The following is an 18,613-nucleotide window of genomic DNA, read 5'->3' as shown; positions in this document are numbered from 1 at the left end:
AAAGGCATGTGAGCTAAAGCTGCCTTCCACAGCTAGCCACTGCCTGAGGCATACCTTATGGACTTACCCAACCATTGCAGTAAACTTCTAGGCCCTGCTTAAGGACACCCCCCCCCCTCCGGCTCTCTGAGAATAAGGCAACCCAGGAAAGGGCCTTCTCAGACTGGGCATGAAAACTTTGGAATTCTCTCTATCCCCCAGGGGGAGACTCTCCTGTCTCTTTCTGTTGCCATCTTGCACCAATGTTTTCACGGCAAACTTTTTACGGGGTGGTTTGCCATTGCCTTCCCCAGTCGTCTACACTCCCCCCCATCCCCAGCAAGCTGAGTACTCATTTTACCGACCTTGGAAGGATGGAAGGCTGAGTCAACCTGGAGCTGACTACCTGAATGGCGGTTTGCCATTGCCTTCCCCAGTCGTCTACACTCCCCCCATCCCCAGCAAGCTGAGTACTCATTTTACCGACCTTGGAAGGATGGAAGGCTGAATCAACCTGGAGCTGGCTACCTGAATCAGCTTCCGCTGGACTCGAACTCAGGTCGTGAGTAGAGAAAGCTGGTGAACACTTTGTTTGTTTCTTTTGAGACCTCCTTCCAGCCCTCAGTTTTCATTGCTATTTTTAATGTTTCTGTTTGTGTGTTTTAGCTTTAGTTTTAATAATGGGGGGGCGGGGTTTCTAAGTATAGCATGCTAAGCGAGCATGGTTCTTAAGGCTTTTTCAACAATGTGTGTTTTTAACCTGTTAGCCATCCGGCTGGCTCTGATGGGACAGGGTATAAATTTTGTAAAAAACAAACAAACAGAATACCGCGGACCACTGTTGGAGAGTTGTTGATCTGACTGCTCTCCATGCTGCAGTGTGCCACATTCAGGAGGGCGTTCGCAATGCTCCAGATTAAGCTTGTAAACAGCAATTTATGGAAATGAAGGAGCAAGGTGGCCTCCAAGAGAATAACAGCAGGGGAGTGAGCTCCAAGTCAGAAGGCCACCGAGTTCAAATTCAATCTCTGCCACGGATTCACTGGGTGACCTTAGGCAACTCACACTTCCAGTCCTGCAGCCACTTTGTGTCTTGCAAGTCTCTGGTAAGGATGATGATGATATTGGATTTATATCCCACCCTCCACTCCAAAGAGTCTCAGAGCAGCTCCCAATCTCCTTTACCTTCCTCCCCCACAACAGACACCCTGTGAGGTGGGTGGGGCTAGAGAGGGCTCTCACAGCAGCTGCCCTTTCAAGGACAACCTCTGCCAGAGCTATGGCTGACCCAAGGCCACGCTAGCAGGAGTGGGGAATCAAACCCGGTTCTCCCAGGTAAGAGTCCGCACACTTAACCACTACACCAAACTAGCTCTCCTAGTACAACTAGGATTAGTGCAACTGGTCAAAGAATATGCCACACCAGCACTAAGACCTCTGGTTTTCTGAAAACAGCAGATCCAGGGGAGGGGGGGTTAGCATACTAAACACCCAGATGTCTCTACATGCCTACAGACAGTTTGCTGAAAACTTTTTTGAGGGTGGGTATTTCATGCAAAGCAGCCCCAAGCCGCAGAGTGGTAAAGATGCAATACTGCAGTTCGAGCTCTCTGCTCACAACCTGAGTTCGATCCTGGTGGAAGCTGGGTTCTGGTAGCCGGCCCAAAGTTGACTCAGCTGTCCATTCTCCCGATGTCAGAAAAATGAGTACCCAGTTTGCTGGGGAGAAAGTGCAGATGACTGGGGAAGGCAATAGCAAACCACCCTGTAAACAGTCTGCTGTGAAAATGTTGTGATGCGACGTCACCTCAGAGTCAGAAATGACTGGCGCTTGCTCAGGGGACTACCTTTACCTTTTTATTTCATGCAAATCTCTTTCCAAGGCGGTTTCAGACAGACACGAAGCTGTGTTTTGCCGAGTCGGGCCCTGGCCGTTACACCCTTCTAAGCCCATTGACTACTGTAACTCTGCTTTGAATTGCACCGTTTGCCTACTGGCAGGGGCTCTCCAGGATCTCAGGCAAAAGCTTTTCACATCCCCACCCGACTGCATTTTTAAAGTGGAGCTGCCTAGAATTTAACCTGGGACTCTCCGCATGCCAACCAGATGCTCCATCTCTGAGCCACAGCCCCTCCCTGATGCCTTACACTGAAGCACCCCCACCCAGAGTATGTAAGTTTTAAAGAGATGGATCAGGTGTTCAGGATGGGGGGGGGAGTCAGTGAAAACTGAGACTGCTGGGCCTAAAACAGGACAGGAGCCTTCCCCAGAGATCACAGCCCCCTCCCCCTTTCACATTTCACAGTAGCCAAGACTGGGGGGAGGGAGGGCAAGAAAAACAGAAGCAACAAAGGAACAGGGACATGAATAGGGACATGGGATTCTTATCTCATCTCACTACAGATGCTAATTTTCTGCCCCCAAGCATTTCCCCTCTGCTCTGATCAAGCTGATTATAATGCCCCTGGCACCTTCTGCATCCTTCCTTTACCAAAATCCCCCTCCCATCTTCTGACTAGAATAAAAGGACCCAAAGATCTCAGTTTCTCCTCTGTCTGACAAAGGAGGCATTTGAAAGCTTACGCCATGAAACTCCTGGTCTCTAAGGCCGTACTGGACTCGAATCCAACTGGTCTACTGCAGATCAGCAGGGCTTTCTGCTTAAAAAAGGAACAGAATTTGTGAGCAGACTGAACAGACTGGATGAAACCACTGCATCTCTTCCTAGGGGGCCGTAGCTCTGAGAGGGTTGTCTAGTGATCCCAACAAAACTCCCCACGCCTTTGCCTAAGTTATGCTTCCCAGCATTCTTCAGATGAGGCCACGACCAGAACAAAACCAGTGTTGGGAGCCCTGCCCCTGCAGCTGGATCGGCTTTTGTTTCAATCAGTGCTACAAATTCCCTGCCTTGGCCTAAGTATAGCATGCTAAGCAACCAGCTGTAACAAACAGGCTGCTGCAAGGCCTTAGACCCTAGGGAATCCTTTAGCAGAAGCCAACCCAGATGGCTCCAGCAAGCAAACCAAACTGCATCTGCAACCAAGGGAAGCAAAGGACATTCTTTTTTAAGGAATCACTAGACAAGGAGAAAAACCCGTGGGAAAGATTCCTTTCCAACTCCAAGCCTGGCAAATACAGGCCTTTGATGGCTCCTTATCCATCACCCCCACAGATATTCTTGCAACCTGTTGCCACTCCATCTTTTGCAGCATCAAGGTCCACCCTTCATGCCTGTATCTCTTCTGTATGCCTCATCTACAATCTGGTATTTAAAATAGCAGCTTTCAGAGCACGCTGTAAAAGGGATTTTTTTAAAGAAAGAAAGAAATAAAAATCAATAAACCGGTGAGATAAAAAGTACATATCCAGAGGTGCCTGCATGAGTCTCTCTGCATGAGTCTCTGATCTGGTTTCAGCTGTTAGACAAGGAAATTAATTCCACAATGTTTTTGCACTGAATGTCCCTGCAACATTCTAATGCTCCAGATACAGACATGTAGCACAATCCCTTGCGATCAGAGGGGTCTGCCTATACCTCCCCACCAGTCACTGTTCTATTCTCAGCCCCTTCCAGTTAGATAGAGGGTTAGAATAGGATTGGAAAGAGCTGTATTCCAGAACCATATTCACCCATGAAGTGAGTCAGTTATTATCTTTCAGCTAAACCTATCTCATAGGACTGACCTTATCTGGATAAAATATAGGTGAGAGAACTACGTACATACCCCTAACCTCCACAAGGAAAGATAGGATGGATAAGCTCATCAAAGGACCCTTGTGCAAAGTAAAAACCCAAATTATCATTTCATTACAGGGTAACACATAATAGAATTCTAAACCATATCATTTCAAACTACTTGGGCGGGGTGTGTGTGTATAATGTAATGAAAAGGAAACTGCTAAACTGGATCTTTCAGACTTGCTGTGTTTCTACAAACAGGAAAATTAAGGCGAGGGGGAGAAATGGCGAGCATTAAAAAAAAGTTATGGTCAGGTGTTCCACATTTTTACTTCATTCTGTACAATTTATCAAATACCTCAAAATTCAGAGAAGTTATGAGCTAGGGCAAGCTCAGCAGCTCATACACACTTCAGTTTCTACCACTGCTTAGAAGAACATAAGAACGTAAGAGAAGCCATGTTGGATCAGGCCAATGGCCCATCCAGTCCAACACTCTGTGTCACACAGTGATAAAAAAAACAGGTACCATGCAAAATTCCAACTGCATCACTGCCTGGTCACCTGGAGGAGTTTGTTAATTACCACAGAGTCACCAAGTAAGTGACATAACCTGCTAGGTGGAAATAAACCAGAGCACATTCTAACTTCCCTTCCCACAATTGTCCTCAAGCACAGAGGACTTGAGTATTCAGTAGCTGCATCATATGAGAGGGACAGCTGTGCTAAAACCAAAGACGATCCAGGTTCAAATCTCAGCCACTCCCTACTTCCCAGGTTATCTTTGGACAGCTTCCTTGCTTAGCTTAACCCACCCTGCAAGACTGTTGTGATAATGAAATTCCTATGTATGCTGCACTGGAGTCAAGAGAGAACCCATAGCCCACAGCTATGACCCCCCTCACTGGAAGACCCAGATTGGAATTCCCACTCCATCCCAGAAGTTAACTGGGTAACCTCAGTCTTACCTACCTCCCAAGGTTGTTGTTGTGAGGATAAAATGGAAGTAGAGAGAACAATCATATCAGCCTCGGGGAGAAACATCAGAGCAAAACAAAGCCGCCTCCTCCAACATAGACAGCATATTAAAAAACACAAAACTGTGTGATCCGAAAATGGGAACACAGCTGTCAAACCATCAAACCAAAGACAATGCAAATGAGGAAATAACCCATGGTGACACTTCCTCAAGAGCAACCTGGCCTAACCGCACCTGAGGGAACCAAATGCAGTTCAACAGACTTCTGATGCCATCAGCAAAATCCACCATAAGAATCCTGTTGTTCATTTTTCAAAGAACCACCAGAGTCTTGCAGCCGCAGTCCAAAAAATAGGTTCAGCTCAGCATCCTGTTTCCTACAGCCAGCCAAGCCAGAAGGCCCACACAAAGGCCAAAACCTCCCCACCCCTCCGCCCACAACTCACATTCAATATTAGCTTGGCAAACGGAGGTTCCATTGAGCCATTCACAAACCAGCTTCGTCAAACTAAACCCAAAGTGCTAACTCAGCCACCAGTTTACTGGGTGGTCTTTGGTATAGATTTGTTCACACAGAACACACACGCACATCAACAACATCTGCCTTCCTAGGCCTTGAAAGAGGGATAATGGACAAGGGCGAACAGTTCACATGAAAATGTCTTATCTTGAATCAGGCCCTCGGTCCATCAAAGTCAGCATTGCCTACTAAGACAGGCAGCAGATCTCCAGGGTCCCATGAAGAGGTTTTTCACAGCACCTACTGCCAGACCTTTTAAAATGGCGGCAGCAGGGATTGAACCTGGGGCCTTCTGCATGCCAAGCAGATGAGTCGAAGCCCCCTCCACACACTGAATGCTCCAATGCTATACCTGCCAACTCAAAAGCACGGGCTGATTATGCCTGCATGTGTATAACTTGCCAGGTGCACAATTGTACGCATGCCATGCCAGAATGAATGCTGTGGACTGAACTTTCCAATGCCTTAAACAGGATGTTCCTGATTTTTTTTTGGGGGGGGGGGGCTGTCGGTTCACACATTCAGTTACATCCAAGGCAGCTACTTGAGTTTTATTTCAGCCAAACCCACTGTAAGACCAATCAGACTTTCCATTCTGCTAACCGCGCTTTAGCTTCTGGCTGTACAGATGGAAACCTATTTACATCTATTTGGACCCCTAAATTCAAAGAACCTTATTCTTCTCCAAATGGGCACAAAATTGCACCCTTGGAGAATAATGCTTTGAGATGGTTTTAGCCCATGTTCAGAGGGCTCAATGTACATCAATGCGTCCATCAACACTTGCAAAACGGTGAGCTCATCCGCATTTCTTTTGAGACTTTCAAGAGCCAGTGGCGATGGGGGGGGGGGGGACAATCACGTCAGAGAGGCTTCCTGGTAATTGCCATACAGGCTGGCATCAGGGTTTTCAATCTCCACCCTGCCCACATCTGGCTAATTCTAGCATGCCTGACCTCAGACACAGGAGTTCTTACTGCTTAAGAGTTCTTCTGGGAATTCTAGAACTGCCCCTCCCAGAAGAACAACATCCAAAGCACCCAGCTGGCTCAGACCAAAGGTTGCAACCAGCAAGATCCAGCCGTTCTGCTTCCAAGAGCGGGCCGCCGGATGTCTCCGGAAGTTCCGCAGGAGAGCATAAAAGCTGGTGACGGCTTTTCCCGTTGGTTGCCTCCAGCTCAGGGCACGGCATCGCGAGATGCGCCGCCTTCTGCGAGCAGAAGCCCCATTCAGTCACCGCGGTCGTGAAAAGATCTCGCCTCCCGTGAATTTCTCTTAAGCCATTTAAACTCCAAACCCGCTCAGATCCCACAGAAACAATCGCCCTAGACGCGTGCAAAAAAAAAGCCTTCCCTTTTGTCTGCCCTGACCTTAAAGCCCAACTATTGCAACCAACGACCCGCTATAAATTATGCAAGAATCAGAGCGCCCCGGCAACAGCATCGTTCCCCTCGCGGCGCGCATTTGCGGAGCGGGGGGGGGGGGAGAAGGTCGCTCCTCCTCCGACGGGAAGCCCCGCGCAGGCCGCTCACCTGGGTCACAAGCGCAGCAGCTCCGCAGCCCGAAGAAAGTCCCGACGACGGAGCTCCATGGGCGCAAACAAAAGGGGACCGGGGCGCGCTACGGGCGCGAAGGCAGCCGGGGCCGCAAGCAGGCCGAGGCAGCCTCCGGGCTCCCGCCACGCAGCATCTGGAGAGGCCGAAACAAAGCGGAGGGACCGGGTGCGGCGAAGAGGCAGGCTCCGCCTTCCCCGCGCGCCGCCAGGCACCTGTTCGACCCGAAGGGAAGCGCGGCCCGGCCGGTGCCAAAGGCGCTCGCCTCCTCCCTCGTGCGCCCTAGGCGCGTTCCAAGGCGCGCGTTGGCTTCGCCGCTCCCCTCCTCTCCGGCCTAGGCTCGGGGATCGGGCGCGGGCGGCGGAAGGGAAGCGCAAACAATGCCGCCCGCCGAGCTCCGGGGAAAGCAGGGAAACAAGGGGGAAGGCGCTGCTCCCAGGCCAGCCTCCTCCGCCGCCTCGCTCCCATTGGCTGAGCCGGCGGCCTCCGCCTCCCCAGGCGCCTCGAGGGGAGGGGAGGGGAGGGGAGGGCAAAGGCGGACCGGCCCAGCCTGGAGCCTAGCCGGAGGGGAGGAGGGGGGAGCTCATCTTATTTGTGCTCTTTCCAAGCGATCGAAGCAGCTGGCGGGCGCGCTCGGCACAAAGGCGGGCAGGGCCCAGCGAGCCGAGGCACCGATCCCTGGCACGCACGCGCGCCGCGGCAGCCCCAGGCTACGCGTTTCCTTCGTCTCACGAGAGTTGGAAGAACTGACGCGTTTAGGAGCTGGCAGAAAGGGAAGAGGCCGCCTTCTTCTGCCCCTCTGTACTGTGCCGGTGCAACGCGCGCTTGGAAATAGATCCCTCCAGCAAACAGGCTAAACAGGGGGACCCTTGACCGGTACCAGTAGGCAGAAGGCCTGCCTGCTCCACAAACATTCACACACACACACACACCCTTTTCTTTACACATGCTCCTCCCACCCCCCTTCAATCTCGGGCTGCCAGGTCCCCTCTAGCCACAGATGGGTAGGTAGGGTTGCCAGATCCAGGTAAGGAAACTCCTGGAAATTTGGTGATGGAGCCTGGGGAAGTCAGTGAGCCCCAATGCCACAGAGCCCCACCCTCCAAGGCATCCATTTTCTCGAAGTCTGATGAGTTGTAATTTCCAAGGGATCCCCCAGGTCCACCTGGAGGCTGGCATCCCTAAAACCAGAAAAGCCTTGCCTGGGCCTCTTCTGACCACACACACACACACACACCCCCGCCCCAAACGACTGTCCTGGACATCCCTGAGAAATATGCCACTTGTGGGACTAAACACTTGAGTGCTCAACACCTGTACTCTGCTGCACTGCTTTTAAAGGTCTACAAAGCTTTGGACCAGTTAGCCTGTCAGTCAGCACCAGATGGTGGCACATCGACAGTCTGAAAAGCTGGCAGGAGAGAGAAGAACCCCATTCCTTACCTGCTTGCCTGGGGAGGATTCTAAACGTCAGCCTGTTGTTTCCACCATTGTTTCTTTTTCCTGCCTCTCTATGGTGAATTGGCTCGCTTTGCTCTTAGGTGGGTTGTTGCTACACCCCTCCAAATGCATTTCGCACAAGTTTTGGTAAAATCAGCTCCCTGTGTGAGTCCTGCCTCCAGCATGGCTCAGGCTTCAAAGTCTTCCACAGCTCGCAGCCCTGCAAGCTTTCTCTTTCAAAGCCATTCTCCAAATCTTCTTTGAAGCCTGGGCCATAAACCTGCAGTCCCCATCCCCACGTAAAATAAAGTTTATAGACGAGCGGACCTTCATTTGCTTATATTCAGCTAAAGCTGCCAACTTTTTTTACTGGGCCTGTTCCTGTCCGCATCTTACTTAGCCTGCCAACCATCAATGAGCTCTCCGTGTGGCAAAAAAAACTTCTCCTGCCACTTGTGGCACAAAAGCAGCCTGGGCATGGTTGTCCTTGGGCAAGTAGCAATCAACTCCCCAGTCCCCTTCCACCCTCCTCTTCCCCCCCCCCCCCCCCCAATCTTTGTGGCTTTTGACTATGGGCAATCTGGACGGCCGCTTCTTTGCAGAGAGGAAAAGTGTTTCAAGAAAGACAGTTGCACAGGGGAAAGTCAGGCTCAGCTGTAAAAGCAGGCTGCTGGGAAGACTTCACTGAGTTCCATCCCATCAAAACTGCAATAAAGTGGATACATCTTGGAAAATTCTAATTTAGGATTTTAAAAAATACCCCAAATGACCTCCTTTCATCTTTCTTCACCACTTCTCACCTCCTCCGCACATTTGCTCCTCTCACCCCCTCCCTTGACCTCCCCCAACTCTTTGGATTTCATTGTATTGGCTAATTTGTTAACTTTTTAATATGGTTAAAACTAGGAGTGGCCAACCAGTGGCTTGGGAGCTGTATGTGGCTCTTTTACGCATACTGTGCCTCTTTTGAAGTCCCCACCACCCCATCGGCAGGCTTGGAGAAGCCATTTGTCTCTTTAAATCACTTTGCCAAGCCAACTAGCAGCTTTAAATTTAAAGTTGCTTTCTTTCCATCTCTCCCTCCCTTCCCCCATCTATTTGCTTTCCTCCCTTCCTGCTCACAAACATTCGACATTTATGTCTTGTGGCTCTCAAACATCTGGCGTTTATTCTATGTGGCTCTTATGTTAAGCAAATTTGGCCACCCCTAGTTAAAAAGCAAGAAGTCTATGGCTCTACTTTTTCTCCCCTTCAGACTATTACATTAAGCTAACAATTTATGTTAAGGTTGCCTAATGTAATCAAACATACAGAAATCTGCATATGAATAAAAACACAGAAGGCGAGGCATACTTTTCCTGCTTTAAGGTGGTGCCTCCTTAAGAACACAGGAAGATCCCTGCTGGATTAGGCAGTTCCCCATCCTGTCTCACAGTGGCCAACCAGTTCCTCTGGAAAGGCGACAGGGCACAGAGGCCTGATTGCTTCTGAACGTGGAGGTTTCCTTTAGGCACCATAATGCGTGTGAATTATCATACAAGAAATATTCCTTCCTCCACACATAAGGAAGGGAGGGAATGCTTATTCGAAGAACAGTGCATTTTGCAGTTCTTGTAAGTGCTTAAAACACTGCTCTAATTATCTGGGAACACCCTCAAATCAACAGTGGTTTTAACCAACCAATGAACTGCCTGACCTGCAGGGCAGAACCACTTGTGAAACACGGGGCTGCTCCTGAACACGGTAGCCCTGTATTAAGTTCTTCCCTGCCTTCTGATGTGGCCATGGCAGCCTTCCCTGGCCCAGATAAATGGCGGCCACCAAATGAAATGGGGAGAAATGCATAAAACGTCGCGCATCAGTTACACTTTGTGTGATGGAGAGGGGGGAGGAAGAACCAGGCAGGAGAAAGTAGTTTTCAGCGCCAGCCCTGAGTCATTCCTAACATTTGTTACTGCAGAGGGTTGTGCAAAACTTGTGCTCAGTCCCAAGATAAACATAAGCTGTATTCCAAGGAAAGCTAAATTCCCTGCTCAGTAGGAATTCGTACATGGCCTTGCTTTGCAGAATTTATTCTACTTTTGCTAGTTACGAAGAAATATGAAGGGTGGGTACAGAAACTGCCCCATGGATACAGGAAACCCTCTAGCTGCAGCATCTCTCCCTGCAAAGATTGTATTAGGCACTGACTAGCATCGCAGAAGCTGATATTCTTAGGACGCACAAATTTGGCAAACCTGTCATTTTGGCATTCATGCAAGACAACTGCCAAACACACATCACCTTCCCCACTAAACATTTTTATTTTTGCCTTTCATCCTCTTTCCTTCTCCTCTCCACTTTCAAGCCTACATACAGGACTCACACGCCTCTTTCCTTTGAGTTCTAACCAGGCCCGTAGCTAACCAGGGGCCTACGGGGCCTGGCCCCCTGACAGTTTTGGGGGGCCCTCACTCCCAGACTGCCCCTCTCCCTCCTGCACAATTTAGATCATATGGGAGGGGCACCCAGAAGTAGCTGCTGTTCCTCCCATGCCATTTAAAGGATCCACAAATCAGCTGATTGGTGGGGTCTAAATCATGAGGGAGGGGCAGCAGGCGCAGTCACCAGCCTCCTGCTTGACTGAAAGGGCCCCCTCCCCCAGCTACGGGGCTGGTTCTAACACCTTCAGACACAGCCTCTAATTCTGCGCTTAAGCTTATTTTTATAGAACAAAGCAGGAGTCAAGTAGCACCTTTAAGACCAACAAGTTTTATTTAGAATGTCAGCTTTCGTGTGCTAGAAGAACACTTCAACCGGACAATTGATTCCTGCTTTGTTCTACTGCTTCAGACCAACACAGCTGCCAACCTGGATTTATCTACTGATTTTTGTATTATTCCTTGCTCCCCCTGTCGCTTCCAGTGCCTTGTTTGGCAATTCCTCTTTTACCGCGAAAACAGAACTCACTCCAAATCCCAGATCCTTGCAACAACAACAAAACCCTCACTTTCTCTCTCTAAATATGATGTCTTTCAAGGTGCTGCTGCATTTTTACTATTTTCTATGCCTCTCAATGTTTTGCATTCATTCTCACCACTAGATCTCTCCTCCACCCCTTCCCGTGTTATGCTGGAATCAGATTCTTGGCTGCTGCTTTGCTGTTTCCTCTTCTCTGGATGCCTTCCTTTGTTTCTTCAATGCCCAGCAAAGGGGGGGGGGCGCGCGGGAAGGAAGCAAAAGCTGGTGGGAGGGGGGAGAAGTTTGCATGAGAAGCCAGCAGCTGTGAGGGGGTGGGGGGGAGCAGGTGTGCCTGTGTGGGCCAAGGTCCCCCCCCCCTCCTTCCCCAGCGGGGCCCCGTGCTCATTACTAATGGGGCAAAGGCTACGCGAGAAGGGCCTGCGAACGGGATGGCAGCCACAGGAGAGCGGCTTTGTGCACCCTGGCGGAGGGATTATCCGGCCCCCCTCGGAACCTCGCCACAAATGCAGATGCGAGCTCCTTTTCCCAGTGGGGAAGGCTCGCTCCATTTAACTTGATTGAAGGGAATTTGCAGCCGGGTCAAAGATCCTGCCGTGGGGTGGGGTGGGGGAGCCAGGCAGGCAGGCCTTTTTGTCTGCAGAGACAGCAGCAGCACTCCCCCCCCCCAAACCATGGAAGTGGACAGGGCAGGGGGGGAGGCCTGCCCAGGAGCCTCCCCCCCACACCCCAAGAAAACATTCAGGAGATTTCCAAGCTACCAACCTCAGCTCTGGGGTGTTAATCCAAAAGTGCAAATGCAAAAGTAGCACTGTATATAAAAGGGCAGGGGTGGCCAAACCGCGGCTCAGGAGCCACATGTGGCTCTTTCACACATATTGTGGCTCTTGAAGCTCCCACTGCTCCATCAGCAGACTTGGAGAAGGCATTTCCTTCTTTACATCACTTCGCTGAGCCAGCCAATGGCGTGGAGAATGCATTTAAAGTGAAAATTGCTTTCTTTCCACCTCTCCCTCCCATCTATTTGCCTTCCTTCCTTCCTTGTGGCTCTCAAACATCTGACATTTATTCTATGTGGCTCTTCCATTACGCAAGTTGGGCCACCTCTGTATAAGGGGAATGACGCAGAAGGTCCATGAACACAAACTTTGCAAACTGAAGGTCTTTGGTTCAGCTCCCATCCCAACATTCCCTGCTAAAAAGTTCTCTAGTGAAAGCCTCTCCCAACAGGACTATGGAGATCTCCCGCCCATCCAAGTAGACAGCATTAGACAAGAAGGAGGCAGCTTCCTACATCCATAAAACTATTGGTCCTTTACTTGCAGGAAGGGGCGGGGAGATTGTAACCTGCTGCTCAGGAAGAAGTCTTCCTCTGACCACTTCCATGATGGAAAGAGGGGGAAACAAGCTGCATTCATCATCCAGGACACTGTCTCCTGCATCCCAAAGAAGCACATGGGCCCCCCCTCCTCTTTTCTATTGGATAACACAGGGTTCAGAGAAATGCACAGTCAACGTTGCTGTATGCCATGCCCAATGTGACTGGCAGTGGCTCTGCAGGGTCACAGACACAGTAAGCCTTCTCTTCACACTTCCTACCTAAGCCTCTTTAACCAGGATTGAAGCTGGGGCATTCTCTATACAAGATGCATCCTTTGAACACTGAGCCACTGTCTCTTCCCTGACCACACACTAGAGAAGTAGATTCGGGTGGGTAGCCATGCTGGTCTGAAGCAACAGAACTAAGTTTGAGACCAGTGGCACCTTTAAGACTAACAAAAGTTTCATTCTGGGTATAAACTTTGTGTGCACACACACTTCTTCAATGTATCTGAAGAAGCGTGCGTAACCACGAAAGTTTATACTTTGAATAAAACTCTATTGGTCTTAAAGGTGCCACTGGACTCAAATTTTGTTCTGTTACCGAGAAGTAGTTTAAAGAATCATGGAAGGGACCTCCAGGGTCATCTAGTCCAACTCCCTGCACAATGCAGGAAACTCACAAATACCTCCCCCTATGATGCAAGGTGGTCCTGGAAAGGGTCTAATCCAGAAGCACACCTTAAAATTCAAGACGGGTTTCCATCTCCAGATGAGGAAACTCCTGGAGGATTTGAAGGTTGATGTCTAAGGAGGGAACTCAGCAGGGATGTCATGTGACATCTTTCTGGGACTTCTGGGACTCTACTGTATATCATACAGCCTCCCATTCCTTCCAGGGGGCCCTATCTCTGTAGCCTGGGGAGCAGTTGTGATTCTGGGACAACTCTAGGCCACTCCTTGAGGTTAGGAAACTTAAGTTCAGACTCAGCAACAGCAATGCTTACTGGCCCCATGCACAAAACAAGCATCGATGGTTGTGCTATAAAGAACTGCTAAATAAAATAATTTTATTACGTCATATTTTTTCCAGCATAGAATAATGAAGCATGTTTTCAAGATGGCCAACAAAAACCCCCAAGGCACCATGCTCAAAAGTACAGCGAAGGGATTTTGAGGCCCTCTTTGTCCCATCCTTGCAACCAAAATATTTACACACTGCCATTCAATACTGCCAACAGGAGTCCCAGATAGCCCAGGCAAGCCTGATCTTGCCAAGTCTCAGAAGCTAAGCAAAGTTGTCCCTGACAAGTACTTGGAAGGGAGACCTCCAAAGGAATACCAGCACCAGGAGGCAGAGGCAGGCTGTATTAAGCCACTTCTCTGAATGTTCTCAATGCCCCAGGAGGGGTTGCCAGAAGTTGTCATGACTTCCAAGTATGCACACACACACACACACACAAAATACTGCCAGCAAGAGGAAAAAAACTGCAGACATGCCACTCTTTTAGCTGGTGCTGGCTGTAAGGCAGCAGACAGAAGCTCGTCTTTTCTTCCCTAAACGGAAGCAGTCTACCTGAGCAGTGAGGAATCTGAAATTTCAGCAGAGGTGCCTGAAAAGTTCACAACCCAATTGACTCATCCCAGATTTCACCACTTACAGCCCCCCGAGAAATCAATCCCATAAGAATTAACTCCTGCGATGTTTCATTCCTTTACCTATCTCACAAGGCTCTTACGAAATCTCCCAAAGGATCTCTTTGAAGCTTCTGGTTTGGGTAGAGGAAAAAGAAAGGAGTGGGAACTACTCCCCTGCACTGGCAACCACTGGCTTGCTAATTAATTCTCCCTGCCTGGCTGGAGGCAGCCAGCCACCAGAGGTAAGCACGGCTTCTGAAAGGAAATGGAGAAAGAATTCTCTTTTGAGCTTGTCTTCTCGGGAGCTAATTCTGGAATGCCACATTTGAGGCTGGCGTGCTATTTTGGGCTTGAGGTTTGAGGCCTGCTTTGGGTGCAGAACACAGCAGGAAGTGTTGGTAAAGATGATGGGGGGGGAGGGGAGATAGCAAGAAAGGCGAAAGAACCATGGCTGTATGGTAAAAACAAAAGCTCCTGGCTGCTTGAGGACCAGATTAGCTGCAGAATACGGCCTGGAATTTCCCCCCCACAGCCCTGACATCCCCCTCCATTTTAGAGACTCTGAGGCCTGGCACCCTTTAAACCAGCACAACACACTCAAATTTTGGCTAACTAGCCTTAATGTACTTTCAATACAGTCACAGGGCTCTCCTGCAGGTAGGGCGATGTGCTAAGGAATGAGGTAACTTAGTACAGAAGACTAGAGAGGCCATAATTTACTGAATGAGCATTCAACTGTGCAATGGGAAGGACTCTCCCTGGAGGGTGTAATTTTGGGGCCTGTGACAGCCACAGCAGATGCACAGCATTCACTAGGCTATTCTTGCAGCACCCGAGTGCTATTATTCAAGTCACAGCCGACTTGCGGCAACCCCGTAGGGCTTTTCAAGGCAAAAGACGTTCAGAGGTGGTCTGCCACTGCCTGCCTCTGCATAACGATCCTGGTGTTCCTTGAAGGCCTCCCCATCCAAGCACTAAGCAGGCTGACTCCGACTAGATTGGGCTAGCCTGGGCCATCCAGATCAGGGTTACTCGCAGGGCTTTGTTTTGTAGCAGGAACTCCTTTGCATATTAGGCCACACATCCCTGATGTACCACTGCCAATCCTCCTGGAGTTTACCGCAGTAAGAGCCCTGTAATCTCTTGGAGGATTGGCTACATCAAGGGGGTGTGGCCTAATATGCAAATGAATTCCTCCCCCTCCCCTTATTGAAGTTGTTGTACACTACCCGCTGGCAACGGAAGTTAAGAAATTTCACTTTTGGAAAGAGCCCAAGGGAACTGATGCATAGATACGCCGCCTATCGCGGCATCCCTGATTCAAGTCAGCTCTCACATGGCCAATGTTCCCGCTAAGCTGCAAAGTATGAGCAAAAATTCTACTTTGTGAGCTACTGGCATGGAAGTTGCGAGCTACTGCATAAATTGTTGTGCTTTGGGGTCATCCTTCCTGAGCTAAGACAAAAATGTGTGAGCTGGAGGCTAAAAATCTGTGAGCTAGCTTACACTAACTCAGCTTAGAGGAAACACTGCACATGGCTACTTTGAATTTAACAGTACAGTCAAGAGATCCTATCCCAGAGCTCCATCAACACTTTTTAAGTTTATTTCTAACAGCTGACTTTTTCAGATACAAGAGTGAAGTGGTATTTCCAACAGAAAGGAAGAGGACTGAAAACATTCATCTAATGGAAGCACATCTTCTTTCCAGCACCAATGACCACAACATGAATTTCATATCTGATGAACATATATATGAACATATGAAGCTGCCTTATACTGAATCAGATCCTTGGTCCATCAAAGTCAGTATTGTCTTCTCAGACTGGCAGCGGCTCTCCAGGGTCTCAAGCTGAGGTTTTTCACACCTATTTGCCTAGACCCTTTTTAATTGGAGATGCCAGGAATTGAACCTGGGACCTTCTGCTTACTAAGCAGATGCTCTACCATTCCCATATCATATCTGCTCCTGCCCCTTCTCACCATCTATAATGGTCAAGGGGTGGGGAGGGGAGGGCTGTTGGGGAGCCTCCAACAGTGATTGGGTGGAACTGCTCTGATGTCAGAGAGTGTCAGGACAGGCACAAGAATCTGCAGTTCTGATCACAGAAAGTGGACCAATCGTCTGGCTACATGGACCAAATCAACTGACTCAACAGAAGAGTTTCACCCACATTTCATGCTCAGACTGGGCTTTTAATGTTGGATTTCAATTATTGTTTTGTGCTTGAGGTTTGAGGCCTGCTTTGGGTGCAGAACACAGCAAGAAGTGTTGGTAAAGATGATGGCGGGGGAGATAGCAAGAAAGGAGACAGAACCAAGGCAGCATCAGCATTTTCCGAATAAACACAATTTGGCTAATCATCCCTTGGCTTCTACACAGCTGGGGAGTCACGTGTGCATTTCATCCACCACCCTTTGGTATTTGGTACCTGGAAGAGGGATTCAGCACCCTATGACCCTCTGCTTTCATTTTCTCTCTCAAATGGAGGCAAGCTTTCATTCCCTGAAGCCAGCAAAAATAAACGCAGAAAGGCACATACGATGTCTGGAAAAATTTCAGGAAGTCAGACAGAGAGCTGGCCCCATGCTCTTTTTGGCGGGGGGGGGGGGGGTCGGGGGAAGGGAACAGTGCTACCAGTGCTCTGTTTAGCATCTTTTCCCTTCCACATTAACTAGCCAAAGCATTTTGCAGAATGTGAGCGATTCATTCAGCAGAGTTTTATTATTGCTTTAGATGGAACTAACCCGGCTCACAATATAAACTGGAACAATGGATCTTCTCCAACCCAGCCTTCCAACCCTCCCCCCATCCCGCTTACCCCTACAGCCCTCCCATTCACCATCTGAACATTATGCATCCCACAGCAAGCCCCCTCTCCATTCCACTGGGCCCAGATCCTCTCCCCCTCCATATTGACCCAACCCTTTGGCCTGGGGAAGGATATCTGCATGTGATGAGAGCTCAAGCAGGGCTTTTTTTGTAGCAGGAACTCCTTTGCATATTAGGCTATATTCCCCTGATGAAGCCAGTCCTCCAAGAGCTTACAGTAGGCCCTGTAAGTTCTTGGAGGACTGACTAGATCAGGGGTCTAATATGCAAAGGAGTTCCTGCTACAAAAAAAGCCCTGGCTACAAGGATGTGTGGCCACTAGGCAACCAAACAGACTTCATCCATACTTTGAAGGAGTCTCTTACCATTGGATGGTGCCCCGGTACACTCAGAGGCCTGTGTTTCAGGAGGAGCTGATGGCGGTGTGGAGGTGGCCTGGAGCAGCTGAGGCGGCTGCCCTGCCTGGGGCTCTGCTGAGGACTTCTCACCAGTGAAGGCTTCTTTCCTGGAATTTTCCTGGGGCTGCAACGGAGGAAGAAAAAAAATGTGCATTAAAAAAGGAGGAAAGGCTCTTAAGCAGAGGTCTTTGTGATCCTCTGCCCACCCCCCCTCAAAACTGGAGTTGCCAGGTTTTGAAACTGAGAACTGCCATGCACAAGAAGCACATGCTCTGCACAGCCACAATCTGGACCTGGTAAGAGATTCCTTCAAAGTATGGATGAGGTCTGCTGGTTGCCTAGTAGCCATGCATCCTTTAAAAAAAAAAGTGTGTGTGTGTGTGTGTATATAGGGGCTTGCATATCTGCAGGGCTTTTTTGCAGCAGGAACTCCTTTGCATATTAGGCCACACGCCCCTGATGTAGTCAATCCTCCAGGAACTTACAGTAGGCCCTGGAAGAAGAGCCCTGGAAGCTCTTGGAGGATTGGCTGCATCAGCGGTATGTGGCCTAATATGCAAAGGAGCTCCTGCTACAAAAAAAAAAGCCCTGCATGATGTCCGGAAGTCATGGTTGACTTCTGGTGATCCCTAGTAAGACCTGGGTGTTTCCGAGAGGTGGGCTTGATATTGCCTGCCTCTGCATCCTGGCCGTGGTATTCCTTGGAGGTGTTCCTTTGAAGTGCTTGTCAGAGTTGGCCCTGCTTAGCTTCTGAGATCTGATGAGATTTGGCCTTGCCTGAGCAATCCGAGTTCGGGCTGAACTTGTGCATATCTGTAACCGAAAACATTGCTCTAAGGCGACACTTCCTCTCTTTAGAGTCTGTGCCTGAAGACAAAGGGTGACAAGCAAGCACCAAAACCAGATGCGATGATGACCTTTTTCACTCACTCGGAGTCCCTGCCAACTTCTACACTTTCTGTCCCACAGGTTCAGGGTTACAGACAGGTCAGGCACCTGTCTTGCTTCTTTTCAAACAAGTAGAGATTTCTGACCCTTTCGTAGACAAGGTCCCCCTTTCACAGAGACGTCACCAGAGAGGAGGACCCTGTCCCTTTTAAGCAAGCATGCCTCCCCCAGACTCTTCACAGAGCTGCTGGGGATTGAGGACTTCTGGAGACTCTTTGACACTGAGGATCTCGAAGCAGCACTAAATAAAGCATCAGCAAGGCAGAACAAGCTCAAACACCTGCTAGCCATTGAAGCGGAGAGCGATAACCTCTAGAACAGAATCGCAAAGATTGAAATCCTTGGCTCCAGCGGATGCCACAAAGCA

The 18,613-nt window shown here is 49.5% G+C and overlaps 1 protein-coding gene across 2 annotated transcripts in view; it reads right to left on the bottom strand.

Annotated features, from left to right (window-relative positions):
* PHC2 (polyhomeotic homolog 2) overlaps positions 1–18,613 on the bottom strand; it is a 90,043-nt gene that overhangs the window by 19,402 nt on the left and 52,028 nt on the right. The window contains exon 9 of one of the 2 annotated variants that reach the window (XM_060258995.1): positions 17,266–17,422. In XM_060258995.1, coding sequence (XP_060114978.1) covers positions 17,266–17,422 — 157 coding nt within the window. Of the gene's footprint in view, positions 1–6,690; positions 6,708–17,265; positions 17,423–18,613 lie in introns of those variants that run through there. The other variant, XM_060258996.1, reaches the window with a different exon arrangement.

This window comes from Heteronotia binoei, chromosome 18 (assembly GCF_032191835.1).
Source record: "Heteronotia binoei isolate CCM8104 ecotype False Entrance Well chromosome 18, APGP_CSIRO_Hbin_v1, whole genome shotgun sequence".
Lineage (NCBI taxonomy): Eukaryota > Metazoa > Chordata > Lepidosauria > Squamata > Gekkonidae > Heteronotia > Heteronotia binoei.
This window is presented reverse-complemented; position numbering and strand designations above follow the sequence as displayed.